Raw genomic sequence first — 13,387 nt, 5'->3', positions numbered from 1 at the left:
GCGTGGACAGAATGTGGTGCAGTGACTCAGTGGTGCAATAATAGGACAGCATTGCTTCTATAGACGTGTGTTTTTTCTTCCTGAGGATACAATAAATTAGGTGTATGAAAAACATATGGAGGCTCAAAATAGCCCTCCATATGTTTATGTCTACACAAGGTAATAGCCCTTACATTTACAGCATGTTAGAGATAATATAGGACATTACACAATGCAGTGATGAGTGTCTCTTTATTCTACTCAGTTCAATGCTTCGTTCAAGGCTGTTTTGTTAAAGACTAAACAGAAGCAACAGTTTATTCGAGGACACGATTTTGTTTTTCAAAATGTTGGAAAAGCATGGTTGTCAATTTGATCTATTTATTTTTACCTTTATCGGAAATGTGTCATTTGAAAAATTTTCACGTGCATATTTCTTTCCCGCATCGTTGCACGCTAACACTTAAGCAGAAACACACACACACACACACACTAGCACACTTTACAGTGCAGCCACCAGGAGGTGGGGGCGGATGGCTGATACGGCTTGCTCCACTTTTCCATCTGACAGAGCAGAAGGGATCAAGACTGTGTCAAACAGCGAGTCAGTACGGCAAGAGGGAGTCGGCCAGTAGGGCTTATGTGGGCTCTGTCTCCATTGGGCGTTACAGACGTGGACAGGCTCTCAGCTCATTTCCCCGGCTATCACAACAGTCCTTGGAGAGCGTGTTAAGGTGGTGGATTCAATTCTCGGTGCATAAACCTCGGAGGCTTGTTGAGGACAGTCAGCTTTAGGTTACTTTTGATGCCTTTAAGCAGCCTTCATGTGCTGAGATCAACTCTTAAGTAGCTGCATGTGCAAACATCTAGCAATGGTTTCTTTCTGGGACTGGACCTCACGGATGCACGTGGGCGGCTCGAAGAAAGTTCTGCTTTTTAATATGGGCGAAGAAGTTATTTAAAGCAAGTCAGGGGTTTTTTACTGATTTCTTTTAATGCATGCATGATTGCTATTGATTGCATCATCATGTGACCAGTGTGGCCGGCATGGAGGATCTCACTGTACAGACAGGAATAACCTTTAGAACTGATGCTGCTTCCCGTGGGCACAGTCTTAGATGAAGACGATGTTAGGTATTTGTAGTGATTAGCATTTGAAGTTTAGATTAGAGCCAGCGGGAAAAAAGAAGACGGTTGGAATACATTCACTGCTGGACCTGTAGAGCTTGAGAACCACTGGGTAAGTAACATATGTACCCTTTAAAACCTATTCTAGGTCATTTAGTGGCTGTTATGTTAAGCTCTCTTGACAATTATGCACTGTAAATACGCTCGTACAAGATCTTATATGTAGCCTTCTGTCAAGTGCAGTATTTGCCTTGTGTTTATCTTGTTGACTCACACATTATCCTCTTTACTCTTGTGCTGCTGGAAGTAGGCTGGGAGGGCACTGTGTTAGTGCTTTATGAGACTGAGACTTGCCCCTTTGGCCTTCTGTTTTGAGCCCCTGGCAAGATGCTTAGTACATGTCCAGATTTTGGAGAAATCTTCTGCATTTTCAATGAGATGCATCTATTCAAAGCGTGGTTGCAAAAAATACCAAAAAAGGCAAGCTTTAAAGCGCTTTTTTTCCCCCCTCCCTTTCTATCCCACAGACAGGATTAATAATCCCTTTTCTAGAGGAGCCACTTTCTTCATAGTTGTGTGTCCATGTTAACACAGAGTCCAGGCAGTCAGAACGGCAGGCCATTTATGGCGGTGTAGCCAAAACCGGTATCTCTGCTTTTCCTGTTTGCTCACTAGCTTGCACACCAGGAAGAAAGATAATCCCGGGAAAGAAGCTTATAAATTAGCCCAGGGCCATGCCAGAGAGCAGCAGATAGGGACAGCCGAGGTCATTGACAAAAGCATCCTCCTCGCACGAGAATCGGGGAAGAAGCAGGAAGGAGGGTTTTTGTGTGACAGCCTCACATGACATGATCTACAAGGAAGACAAGTAGGATTTAGCAAGGACGGTACATTTGTCACTGATAACAAAAAAAAAAGGAAGAAGAAAAAAGACCCATTTAAATTTTCATTTAAAAGTAAGTGAACCAGAAATGAGTCTATTCTAAGCTTCCTTTGTGCCATCCTACAGAAATATTTTCTAATATTCATATCACTGGCCTTGTGATGGCTACCTCATTTCCCCCCTCCCTCCCCCTTCCATATTGATTGATCCCTGCATCAGCAAAGATGTTTAATTCATGTTTTTCTCTGATTCATTCCGTAACACATGGAGCTCGCGTCAATAAATATTTCATGTCGGAGTTACCGCAGTGGAGATGACATTTACAAACATAAGCTGTACAGTCTTGCACATAAACATCACAACAAGCTTCAGATAATCTCATAGCATGTTCTTCTGCTTATAAGACCCATCGTTACATCAGCGAGCGGACAAGAGGAAAGCTTAGTTCCTACAGAGTTTAGAATATCTGGGTCAAATACATTTATGCATGCTGCAGCACATTCACACACATGCACGGGAAATGCAAGCCCGACATCGCGGCGAACGCTCCGACATGAATGTGTGCCGGTCAGTCCGGTATAATAGGTGTTATGAAGGGTTGAGTAAGTACAGATGATTTGTGTCATGAGAAGATTTGCTTCGCTGCTTTCCAGCTGAATTGAGAGTTAAAAGGCCAGCACGCGCTTGCATCTGGTGACCGTGCACCTTCTGCCAGAATAGATTCGTAGATTTTTATACACATTTTATTTTCCCGTTTCTTTCAGTGGCTTTCATCCTGATTGAAACTAAACCTGTCACATCATAAAGAGGTTACTGCTATGTTTTTATGCGCAGGCACGACGGTGACAAGACAGATAACCTGCGGCACAGTTTTAAAATGTTTGAATAAAAGTCATCACCTTTGATCTGATTCTTAAACTGAGAGAGAGAAAAAAAAATCAAATTTTTTTTGTCAGACACGTCCAATAAACGCATAACATACTTTTCTTATTTTTTTTAGAAGATGGACTGACTTTAAACTTTAACCATAAAACACATATATTGGGTCAGGAACACAAAACATTTGAATGCCACATCTAACTCTTTGTTTGTCACAAATCAGACACTGTGTTGTACACATATGGATAAGCACAATTTTACCTTCTTAAGCTGGAGAAACTACTCATAGACACTGCAGGATTACATTTAAAAAATATCATATTAACCCATAAATACTTTCCACATGTAACAATCTGGAGCATCGGGGAATCCTGGGAGAAAGAGGGGATAACATTTAGAAATTCCTTGACTGGATGAAACCCCCTGGTGTTGTTTACAGACAGCTGGGCCACCAGGATGATCCAGCCCTTGTGTTCTCCTGCAAAGTACAGGCAGATAATCACAGAATGATTAGAAATTTGCAGTTCATGACATTTAAACAGTTGGAATCTGGCTGGGTCTACTGTATATTGAGAACCTTAACCGAGGCACTTAGCAGATATCTGGCCCACACTGGAAGACAATGATCATTTCCCCCCCTAGTTTAATTATAGGCAGAGATGTGATGACTTTTATAATGGCGATAATATTAATTATGGATTTTTTGCCCACATATGAAATGACACAAGACCTTAAAAGTGAAGCAGCGACATGGAATTGAGCCATCATTCATTTTATTATCTCCAACCTTGCTTTTACTATGTCAAAATGTCTCCTCTGGAAAACACTTACCACTTACCAGTAGGACTAAAAGAAGTTTTTCTGCCTTAACTGGTGTAATAGGCCAGTCAGCGAGAATCTAGAGGTCTAATTGGGGCAGATAAGGGAAAAACATCTTCGTTGGTGCTCCACTGGTGGCGTAAAATATTGTGTTTGCACATTATAACAGGATGCTTAAGTATCTGTTGTTTTTCTGCTCTTTATATTTTAAAATTACACAAATTCGGTACGGACATAATCAGCACACTGCATAGAAACTGAGAGAAAACATTTGTGTTGGTGTTATTGCTGTCCAGCGTCATTGATGCTGATGTACAGCGTTGAGTTTGAACACACTGGTGTCTCCGAATCAGCGTCCTCTCGAGGCCATTTACCTCCATAATCCTTAAAATCCTTTCATACTACAACAGTTGCTCTCCTTCCCACTAGCCCTTCTGTCTGTGACTCATTAGCTCTCTGTTTCTGCCGCGTATCACCAACTCGCACTCTGTTTCAGACAATGGCTATGCTCGCTCCTCTCTCTTCACAAAAAGCATGAAAAAACACTGGGTTGCACAGTGTCTGGGGTAATTTGCTCATTGACTTCACAATATTATGCGCCGAATATTAAACCTGGTCCTACTATCTCGCGGAGACTTTTACAGCAATTTGACTTGAAAGTATTCTTTTTTTTTGTAATGAGGACAAAACTTTCTGTGATTTACATGCTACTGATTTCCATCTGTGCATGAAATTCTTTTTGTCATCCCCCAGTGCTTCTTCATCTCGGCATTCTGGTGCCGTTTGCCCTTTTCTTTTCACATTTTTTTTCTCTCTCTCTGAGTAATACGTTTGCTTCTCTGCCCTTCTGACCACTGATGACACAAAGGCGAATATTTTGCAGATAGTTGATGGCACATTTTGCCACGAGTGAGCAATGCGAAGCAGCGTAATGGACACGGGAACAGGAATGCAATTTACCCGATATCAAGTGAAAATGGACTAAACTGTATTTTGTGGCTACAGTCGTCTCATAAATCATTTTTTGGCAGCATTTGCCAGCAGCTAAAACTAGCTGATGATGTTAATCCTCATTAAATCAATGACAGCAATGTAGAACAACATTTTCCTCATTTAGAACTGGTTTAAATGTTTAGAGACTATTATTGAATGTACTGAGTGTTACGCACTGCTTCAAATGAAGAAATAATTGCAAGTGAATTTGACCTCATCTACTGTAAAGTACTATCTTTCGGCATATTTGGACAAGCAAACGTTCCTTATCGACACGATGCCTACAGATAAATGTGATATCCTTGAACAGCTTCATAATCAAAATGAGCTTTTTCCATCATTTATTCAACAAAAATATTCATAGAAATAATGTTCCTCTATGGAACAAGTAAGTACACGCTCGGCGTCAGAGGTCAGTGTTGTACCCTTTAGCAAAAATAGCTTCCAGTAGGCGTTTTTGCGTAACCGTCTACCGGTCTCTGACACCGGCTTGGTGAAATTTTGATCGCTTTTTCATGGAAAAGTCCTTCATTTGCAAGATGTTTAGGAGCAAAGAGGGATTTTAAATCTAGGGCTTTTCCTAGGCCATTCCATAACACTCCATTTCTTCCTTTTGAGCCATTTCATGGTAGATTTTCTGGTGTGCTTAGTGTGCTTAGGATCATTATCCTGTTGAAAGGTCAACTTCCTGTTCAACTGTGAGACAGATGGCCTCACATTATCTTTAAACACTCCTTGATATGATGCAGGATATCAGAGTTTATAGAGTGCAGGCTGCCCTAAACCATAACATTTTAATCACGATGCTCCACAGTTGGTGTGAGGTTCTTCTCCTGAAAAGCTGTCTTTGGTCTCTGCCAAAAACGCCTATCTACAAAACACCTTTGATTCCTCTGCAGACGATTCTAAAAGGCCTCGTCTTCGCCTGCACGTTCAGTGTTGTTCAAATGTTGTTTTTGAACCGCAAAGGCTCTTTCACTGCACGCCTACTGTGCAGGTCAAATTTGCACAATCTTTGTCTGATTGTAGACGCGGCACTTTGACACCAACACTCGCAGAGTTACCTGCAGGTCCTGTGAGGCAATTTTGGCGTGCTTTATGTCTTCTTTTCCCGCATCAAATGGTCTTAGACTGAATTTGCTTTGGTGGCCAATCCTGGACAAATTGGCAGTCGTTTTGCCTAGAGTGGAATGATTTATTTCACATAATTTAGAGATCTTTTTTAAATCCCCTGCCAGACTCAGAGGGATCAACAACCTTTCCGAAGGCCTTAGAGAGCTTTTTTAGATTCTGGCATGATAACACCACCACACACTTCACTAATAAAGAGAGTACCAGACCCTGGATGTCAGAAGTTTAACGAAGACATGTGAAAATGTTAAAAAAAAGAACACAACGCAAAAGTTTCCATTGGATGCTCTTACTTTTCCACATTGCTGTTGAAGAGGTGCTTTGGATGAGAGGCGCTGGCATCACATCACTATTATGTGTGTGTGTGTGTGTGTGCCAGGCAGGTGGAGGGAGGCTTTATCAGGGACTTTACTTTTATACTGCTAAAATCCCTGCATCAAGCCCTTCGGTTTTTTAGAATTCAAAGCATGTGCAACCTTTTTTTGTGCTTCTTAACAGGGGGCAATTGGTTTTCATAGCATTGCCCTTTCAGTCAAGAGTTGGTGCCAATTCATTCTCAGAAGACATAAAAGGTCAATTTGCGCTGTTGTTCAGGAAGTATTTTTCCTGTTTTTTTCCTAACAGCTGCAACATCATTCTATTAGCAATTAGGGAGCAAGTTGGGAAGTGATTTAAGATGCTCTGGCTGTCACTGTACTGTATATGTTTTGCTGTATTGTAGAGAAGTAAGGGCTGTTGGGTTCACCTGAAGCATGGCAAAGTGTTTTTAGCCGTACAGCAGTGTGGCTCCAGGTATGGCAGTGTCAGTTTCCTGGACTCGACTGAAACATCTCAGCAACTAGTGGATGAAATGTTGTACAGTCGTGGTCCCCAGAGGATGAACCCTACTGGCTAAACTCCTGTTTCACCAGCAGGTCAACATTTTTGGCTTATCATCTATTTCAACATCTGCAAGACTGATTGTCATTAAATGTGTCAGATGCCAAGTGGCGTACCCCCTCATTTTGGCACACATTTGCATCTTTGATTGAAATGTCTCAACTACAACTAATGGTATAATTGGCAACCCATCCGAACGAATATTACCATCACCATCATGAGAATAAATTTAGAATTTGGATTGGACACATTTTGGATTCTGACCAAATCAGCCTCGAATACACTTTGTTTTGGGGTCGAATTTAATCTTTTTGACAAGCTAAAGATGATGGACGCGGTAAAGGTTACAGGTGCGCAGCATTTTAGCAAGCCGATGACAGCATCTATCTCAAAGCAGCATGGTGCCTCTGTACCACCTCACAGAGCCACTTGCCTGGCTGCCGTCTCTCAGTCTCGTTGAGTATATACGTCAGGTTCTGGCTCGGGTTGATCAAAGTAAACTCCGTAATCTCCATGTGCGCTGAGGGATAGCTACCTGTCAAAATGAGGCCAACTCTAACACCCATTAAGAAAAACTTTCTTCTTAGTCGAAAGTCAAGACCAAACAACAGATGTGTTCATTATCGCAGTGCTAGCAAACTGAACAGCGTAATGTATATTTGCACTTTTTTTTTTTTTGTAATGCCAGGCTGATATCTTGGCAGTATACATTTGGGATCCATGGCCTATAAACCAACTATACCGATACGTAGACGTGTTTGTACATCTGGTACCTGTTTTCCACGATAAGAAGAGTCGGCAGCAGCTCCTGCTTCATTCAAACGCTATAACAAAAGTAAAACAAAAGCCGTGTCCTTTTAATCTTTCCTCGCCAGCTAAGCCTAGCTGATAATCTAATACTTCTGTGAAGCCCTGCGGGTCCAAACAGCAGCAGCGCATATTCGTAGAACGCAGTGGATCTGCAATAACAAAGATCAGCCAACTTTGTGAACGACATAAAACTAAACAAAAGTCAAAGCTGGTGTTTTGCCGAAATACATCAAAACCAACAATCAAATCTAGCTGAAGTAGATGAGGGTCGGTGGTCTATTAAGGATGAAATTCAAATAGAGAAAACAAAGAGGTCACAGATAATGTGTGTGTGTGTGTGCGTTGGTGTTATCTTTAGCGACCCCCCGTTGTGAGCTGTCAGACAGTTTCTCATTACGCCAACTTCCTGTTTTGCTGCCAGACTGGTGTAGAATGCTGAATATGTGTGTCTCTGCTGCATGTAGACAGTGCCGGTAAATGAAAGGCATGCATGCTTTCCTCTAGCATGTGCATATACGAGACTGCAAGTTAACCAATATGAATAAATCAGCCTACACTCTCCTCTATCCGTTCCTGAAACACACAATCATTTATGCATATCTAGTCCATATGGCTATGTTTTACTTGTGTGAGCAAAGCCATTTGTAAATACTTTACTTGACATCTCCGGGGAGTTTATATACAGAGCTCACATGTTTTTTGAAAATTATGTATGCATGTGATGTGGGATAAATAGCTGAAAGCTCTGAGGATTGCACATGCTTTCTTTAATGAGAAATATAGATGTAACACACACACAAAAAGAAAAAAAAACAGCTTAAAAATACCTCACACGCTTTGGAGGATTTCCTCATGAAAGGTAACAAGTGCACATATTTTTTTTTTTTCCTCGCCCTCTCCTCGTCTTTTTCATACATCATCCGTCTCTGTGACGTACACAGAAACACACACACAAAACCCTGCGCCGTGTTGCTACCTGTCAAGCTGTCTCCGCTTCAGTGCTGTGACTCGTTTTCCGATCTTCAGTCTTTGAAGTGTCACCGTGCAGATGATGATCATCAGGGAATTGTACTCACATCTCATTACTGACATTATGAATCGTCTCTCTCTCGCTGTGCTTATCTGGTTTCTATGTGTGCATTCCTTCATGCTCAAATATAGTTTTGAGAATTAACATTGATGCGTTCTTGTCATTTATAGTCACTGTGATCACGTTTGAGAAGCCTGTCACAGTACTAGTATGTTTATTCATGAGTGATGGGCTGTTCCGTGTTGTGGTTAATGTTGCTGTCATTGGAAAATGGTCCGCGTGGTTTTTAACTGTTTCCTCGCTTTGTTTGATGACTTTGATGGATTTTTTTTTTCTTTTTGAGTTTTACGTGAAGGTACAAAAACAATTCAGCATGGAGTTTAAAGTAACAGAGTTTGCTGGCAAGTAACGTCAAAATAAGACAGGTTTTTAGTGTAAGCTTCAAAATAAAAGCTTCATCAGGCACTCCTTGAAATACTTGGAAAATAACAAATTTGAACCGTAGAGTGTTATTGAAGGATATTTCAAGATATTTTTACTTTTGCGACTTAAAAAAAATAAATAAATGTTGCAAATCAAGGTTCGTAAAGTTACCATATATGGTATCTTGCACATCTACAGTTAAAATAAAAGGTAATTTATAATAAATAAAAGAAAAAGTAACAAACTGTAGAAACATTTTAGTAATGATACTTACACAACCAGTAACAAAGTATTTACAAAGTGCTTGGAAAGTTAATTTTGTAACATTTCTCTTGGGGTAGTGGTGTTACTGGCACTAATCTCAAAAAAACAAATCAAAGTGGAGTTCAATGCAAAGCAGTAACAAAGCGTTTATAAAGTTCCTGGAACATTTCTTTAGTAAGATAGTGATATTGGCCTTAATACAAAACCCAAAACGTGCACATGGTTCTTCAACCTCCAGCAGAGGCACAGGGTGGACATATGGAACGTTACCAAATATGGCCACTTGCCCCATAAAGGGTTAAACTGACTTACTTGATTTCTGATGTTACACGTATGAAGAAGCTGATTAGTGAAAATGACAAGTATGCAAACAGTGTCTACCACAGAGCCGAGGCTACCTGTAACAAGATGAGGAATGTCCAGAGTCCCCCTAGTGCCAGCTGAGAGGGGATAAAAAAAAAAAAAAAAGCGTGTAAATCCGTGTCCCCAGTTTATAAATCATGCTCCTGGATCTGTAATCCATGTGCATGGATTTGCAATCTGTGGGCACAGATTTTCAGTCCATACGCATGGTTTTGCAATCAGTTGTCTTGCCAGGGTAATTACCCTCTGATAGGAAGTGTGCTCCTCGCCACAGGAGTGTGCATGCATTCGCTGAAGGTGGATTTTGACCTGAGGAAAATGTTGCTGCAGCGCGCGGAAGTCCAGTAATACCTCGAAAACAAAAATCAACACGTGTATGATGAACATACGGAGCCCCCCCCAACAAAACATGTGTAAATCAGTGCTCTCTGTTTGCAAACTTTGCTCTCAGAATTCGTAATCCATGTGTACGGATATGCAATCCGTGCTCACAGATTTTCAGATGATGCGAATGCTTTTGTAATCAGTTGTCCTTACAGGGTAATTACCCTCTGATAGGAAGTGTGCTCCTGGCTGCGGATGCACTCGATTCAGTGAAGGTCAGCTTCGACCGGCAGAAAGGATGCTGTGACATGTTTGGATCTATGAAGTCCTGAAATACCTCAAATAAGTCACTAATAAAATCAGATAAAAAAAGAAAAATTCAGCCTAAATCTGCTGACTGGGAAATTTTCATGCTAATTTATCTAAAATGTGTTTCCATTGTTACTGCTACTTGTTGCCATAGTTTGGTAGGTCGCTTATTAATGATTAAAGAGGCCACAAAGAGGTCACATTTTGTCTGTTTTGATTGCAATTCCAAATCCAAGAGCGCCTTTTATAAAGCAACAGCAAGGAATTACACATGACTTTTTATTTATTTAATTTAACCTGCTGATACTTTTAATTGTTAAGTGCATGGTTTGTGTCAGACAAACACCATAACTTTTATTATTTGTTAAATCCCCCATATTACTGACTGTGGAAATGAGTACCCCAACAACAGGGTAAATACAAGAGTTTCTTCCGTTGTTAAGTGTCGATGTGTTATTTCTCCAAACTTTAAGTAAAATCCAAACTACTTTCTACCAAGAACCACACCTGCTTATCATTTTTTTTATAAAGTTAAACTGTCCCCAAAGCATTCCCTGAGGATTTAAATGCCGCTCCGATTTGTAATTTTGCAGTCAGAGATGAGGATTTTTAACCTATTGAGTGATTTGAAGGTTGCACATTCTAAAATGGTGAAGTCCTTATACAAGCAACACTTTATTAAATTTTCTCTCCATCAGCTGTTGAGGGTGCTCGTCGCTATTAGCTTGGCGAGAGGTAATTAAGTTCTCCACTAAAGCATTAGCGGTGGAAGAACAGTTCGCACTGTGCTGTCGGCAATATGATTACATTCCATATTTTCTGCTCCACAAATGTTTATAGCGGAAAGAACAGACGCGATCTGTATTTTTTTTGGTCTCCACTTTTAAGCTTTGTTGTTTTCAAACGTAAATGAGATTCATTATTGTTGCCAACTGTTTGATGCCACGATGAAGAGTACACTAATCAGAGTCACCGGATCTGTTTTCATTACCCTAAATCAAAGATTTTCTCCGTTTTTCTTGTACACTCTTTAAGGTTACCTCCCCTAGGCCCCCTCTTCCCACGTTAAACGCCTGCATACTGAAATTAGCAGCTACTGCAGTCATGAAGCAGCAGTGGCATGAGTCCTCTGTAGTTTCCAATGAGTGATGTCTTTTTTTTTAAAAGCGGGGCGGAAGGCGCTCTTGCTTGCAACCAAACCTGGATCTTAAAAACATCATATTTATTACGATTGTTCGCTCAGCTCATCTGCTTCATGAGGATCTTTTCAATGTGACCTGGTCAGATTGGATTAGTGGTCTAACAGCCCACACAACTGTCACCAGATCTGATGTTTCTAAATCCTGATTGGTCTTTAACCAGCTTTAAACCAGCGACAGAACACAAAGAAACACAAAAATTCCCCAAAACCTTGCTAGAAGTCGAGGATCAAGCAGTCGATTAAACATTTCTTGCGGCCTCTTTTGCCGTCAGTCATGAATTTGGCCTCCTTGACCCCATCGAACATCTCTGTAGCTGCTCTTATGTCTCCCATTATGCTTCCACCTGTCTCTAGTGACGAGAATAGAAGTATATCCAGGGGTTAAACATGAGGTTAATGCCCAGCGTGAACCGCCAGGGTAATTAGTTCAGTTAGAATCTTTATTGATCGACCTCCACACTCAACCTTCTATTGGGAGCATTTAGAGCGAAGTGAAACGGAGGGGGGTGGAGGGCAAATAAAGGTAAGAGCGGAGCGATTTAGCAAAAAATAAACTACACAAGGATCTATTGTATGAGATTCTGGGCACTCGCTTTCCCAGTAACTCGTTGAGCGTCGAAGCAATTAAGCATTTAGTGCCGCGTAACCTTTGTCGACCGTTTAAACCACGCTGGTTTTTTTGTTAACCGTTCGCCAGTGCGACCCTTTTTTATTTTTCTTCAAGGCCTCCAGACTCTTAGGGTGTTCTTCCAAGTAAAAGGGAGATGGGATGGAAAGAAAAAAAAAAAGAACTGAACAAAGAGAGCGTTTAGAGTGCTAAACACGGAGAAGAACAAGTGGGGTGACATTGGCTTCTAATGCCAGCCAGGGTAAAAGAGCCTGTCAGTGTGCATGAGCGCTGATCACTGAATGTTAAACCTATAGAGTGAATGGGCCAACTTGATGGGGGGAAAAATGTCTCCCTTCTGAAACTTCCTGTCCCTTTTTCACTGCTTTTTTTTTTTTTTTTTTTTTTTTTTTTTTTTTTTTTTTTTGAGTTGGAATTTACTATGGGGCTACAAGGTGGCGCAGTTGGTTAGCACTGTTGTCTTGCAGCAAGAAGGTCGCCGGTTCGCGTCCCGGTGGGGGCACCGGAATCTTTCTGCGTGGAGTTTGCATGTTCTCCCCGTGCAGCGTGGGTTCTCTCCGGGTTCTCCAGCTTCCTCCCACAAGGTCCAAAAACATGTTGAGGTTAATTGGTGATTCTAAATTGGTAGGTGTGAATGTGAGTGTGCTTGGTTGTGTAGCCCTGTGATAGACTGGTGACCTGTCCAGGGTGTCCCCTGCCTTCACCCTGAGTCAGCTGGGATAGACTCCAGCCCCCCCGCGACCCCAGTGAGGATTAAGCGGTGTATAGATAATGGATGGATGGATGGATGGAATTTACTATAGGCATGTGCAGTCATGTGACAGCATTTTTTTGTTGTTTTGTTTTGTTGTTGCATTTGTCTTACAGTCACTGTTTATGTCCCCTGTGCCACCTCCCTCCCCCACCCCACCTCCCCCCTTCTCTCCACCTCCAGGGAAGCTGGCGCAGAAAACTGGGGCACAGAAGGCTGCCAAACGCTCGCGTCAACCACTGTCCACACCAAATGCCTGTGCAGCAGAATATCCACCTACGCCGTGTTAGCGCAGCAAGCTAAAGACCCGGTGAGTCACCAGTGCATGCCTGATGTAGTCTATGGGACTTGGTGGGGGGGGGCTAACAAGGAAACTACTACCAGGGGGCAGGTCAGTGAGCTGACGAATGTCTGTACTATGAATTTACCTGGCGTTTCTGTCAGACGGATTGCACTGTAAAATACAACATCCTCCTCAGGCTGTCATTTATTGTCTTTATAGAGAATTGTAGACGCTTGTGAGACTGTTTGAATACGAGGCATCTTACTTTATAACAAGCATCTTTTCTTGAGAGACAACCGGTGCCTCGTGA

The 13,387-nt window shown here is 41.6% G+C and overlaps 1 protein-coding gene across 1 annotated transcript in view; it reads left to right on the top strand.

Moving 5' to 3' along the window:
- adgrb2 (adhesion G protein-coupled receptor B2) overlaps window positions 1-13,387 on the top strand; it is a 231,877-nt gene that overhangs the window by 161,368 nt on the left and 57,122 nt on the right. Inside the window, exon 17 of the mRNA XM_008282724.1 lies at window positions 12,978-13,104. Coding sequence (XP_008280946.1) covers window positions 12,978-13,104 — 127 coding nt within the window. The remainder of the gene's footprint in view (window positions 1-12,977; window positions 13,105-13,387) is intronic.

The sequence above is a fragment of the Stegastes partitus genome, unplaced genomic scaffold, assembly GCF_000690725.1.
Source record: "Stegastes partitus isolate 25-593 unplaced genomic scaffold, Stegastes_partitus-1.0.2 Scaffold282, whole genome shotgun sequence".
Taxonomy (NCBI): Eukaryota; Metazoa; Chordata; class Actinopteri; family Pomacentridae; genus Stegastes; species Stegastes partitus.
Note: the sequence above shows the minus strand (reverse complement) of the source record. Positions and strands in the feature narration are given on the sequence as shown.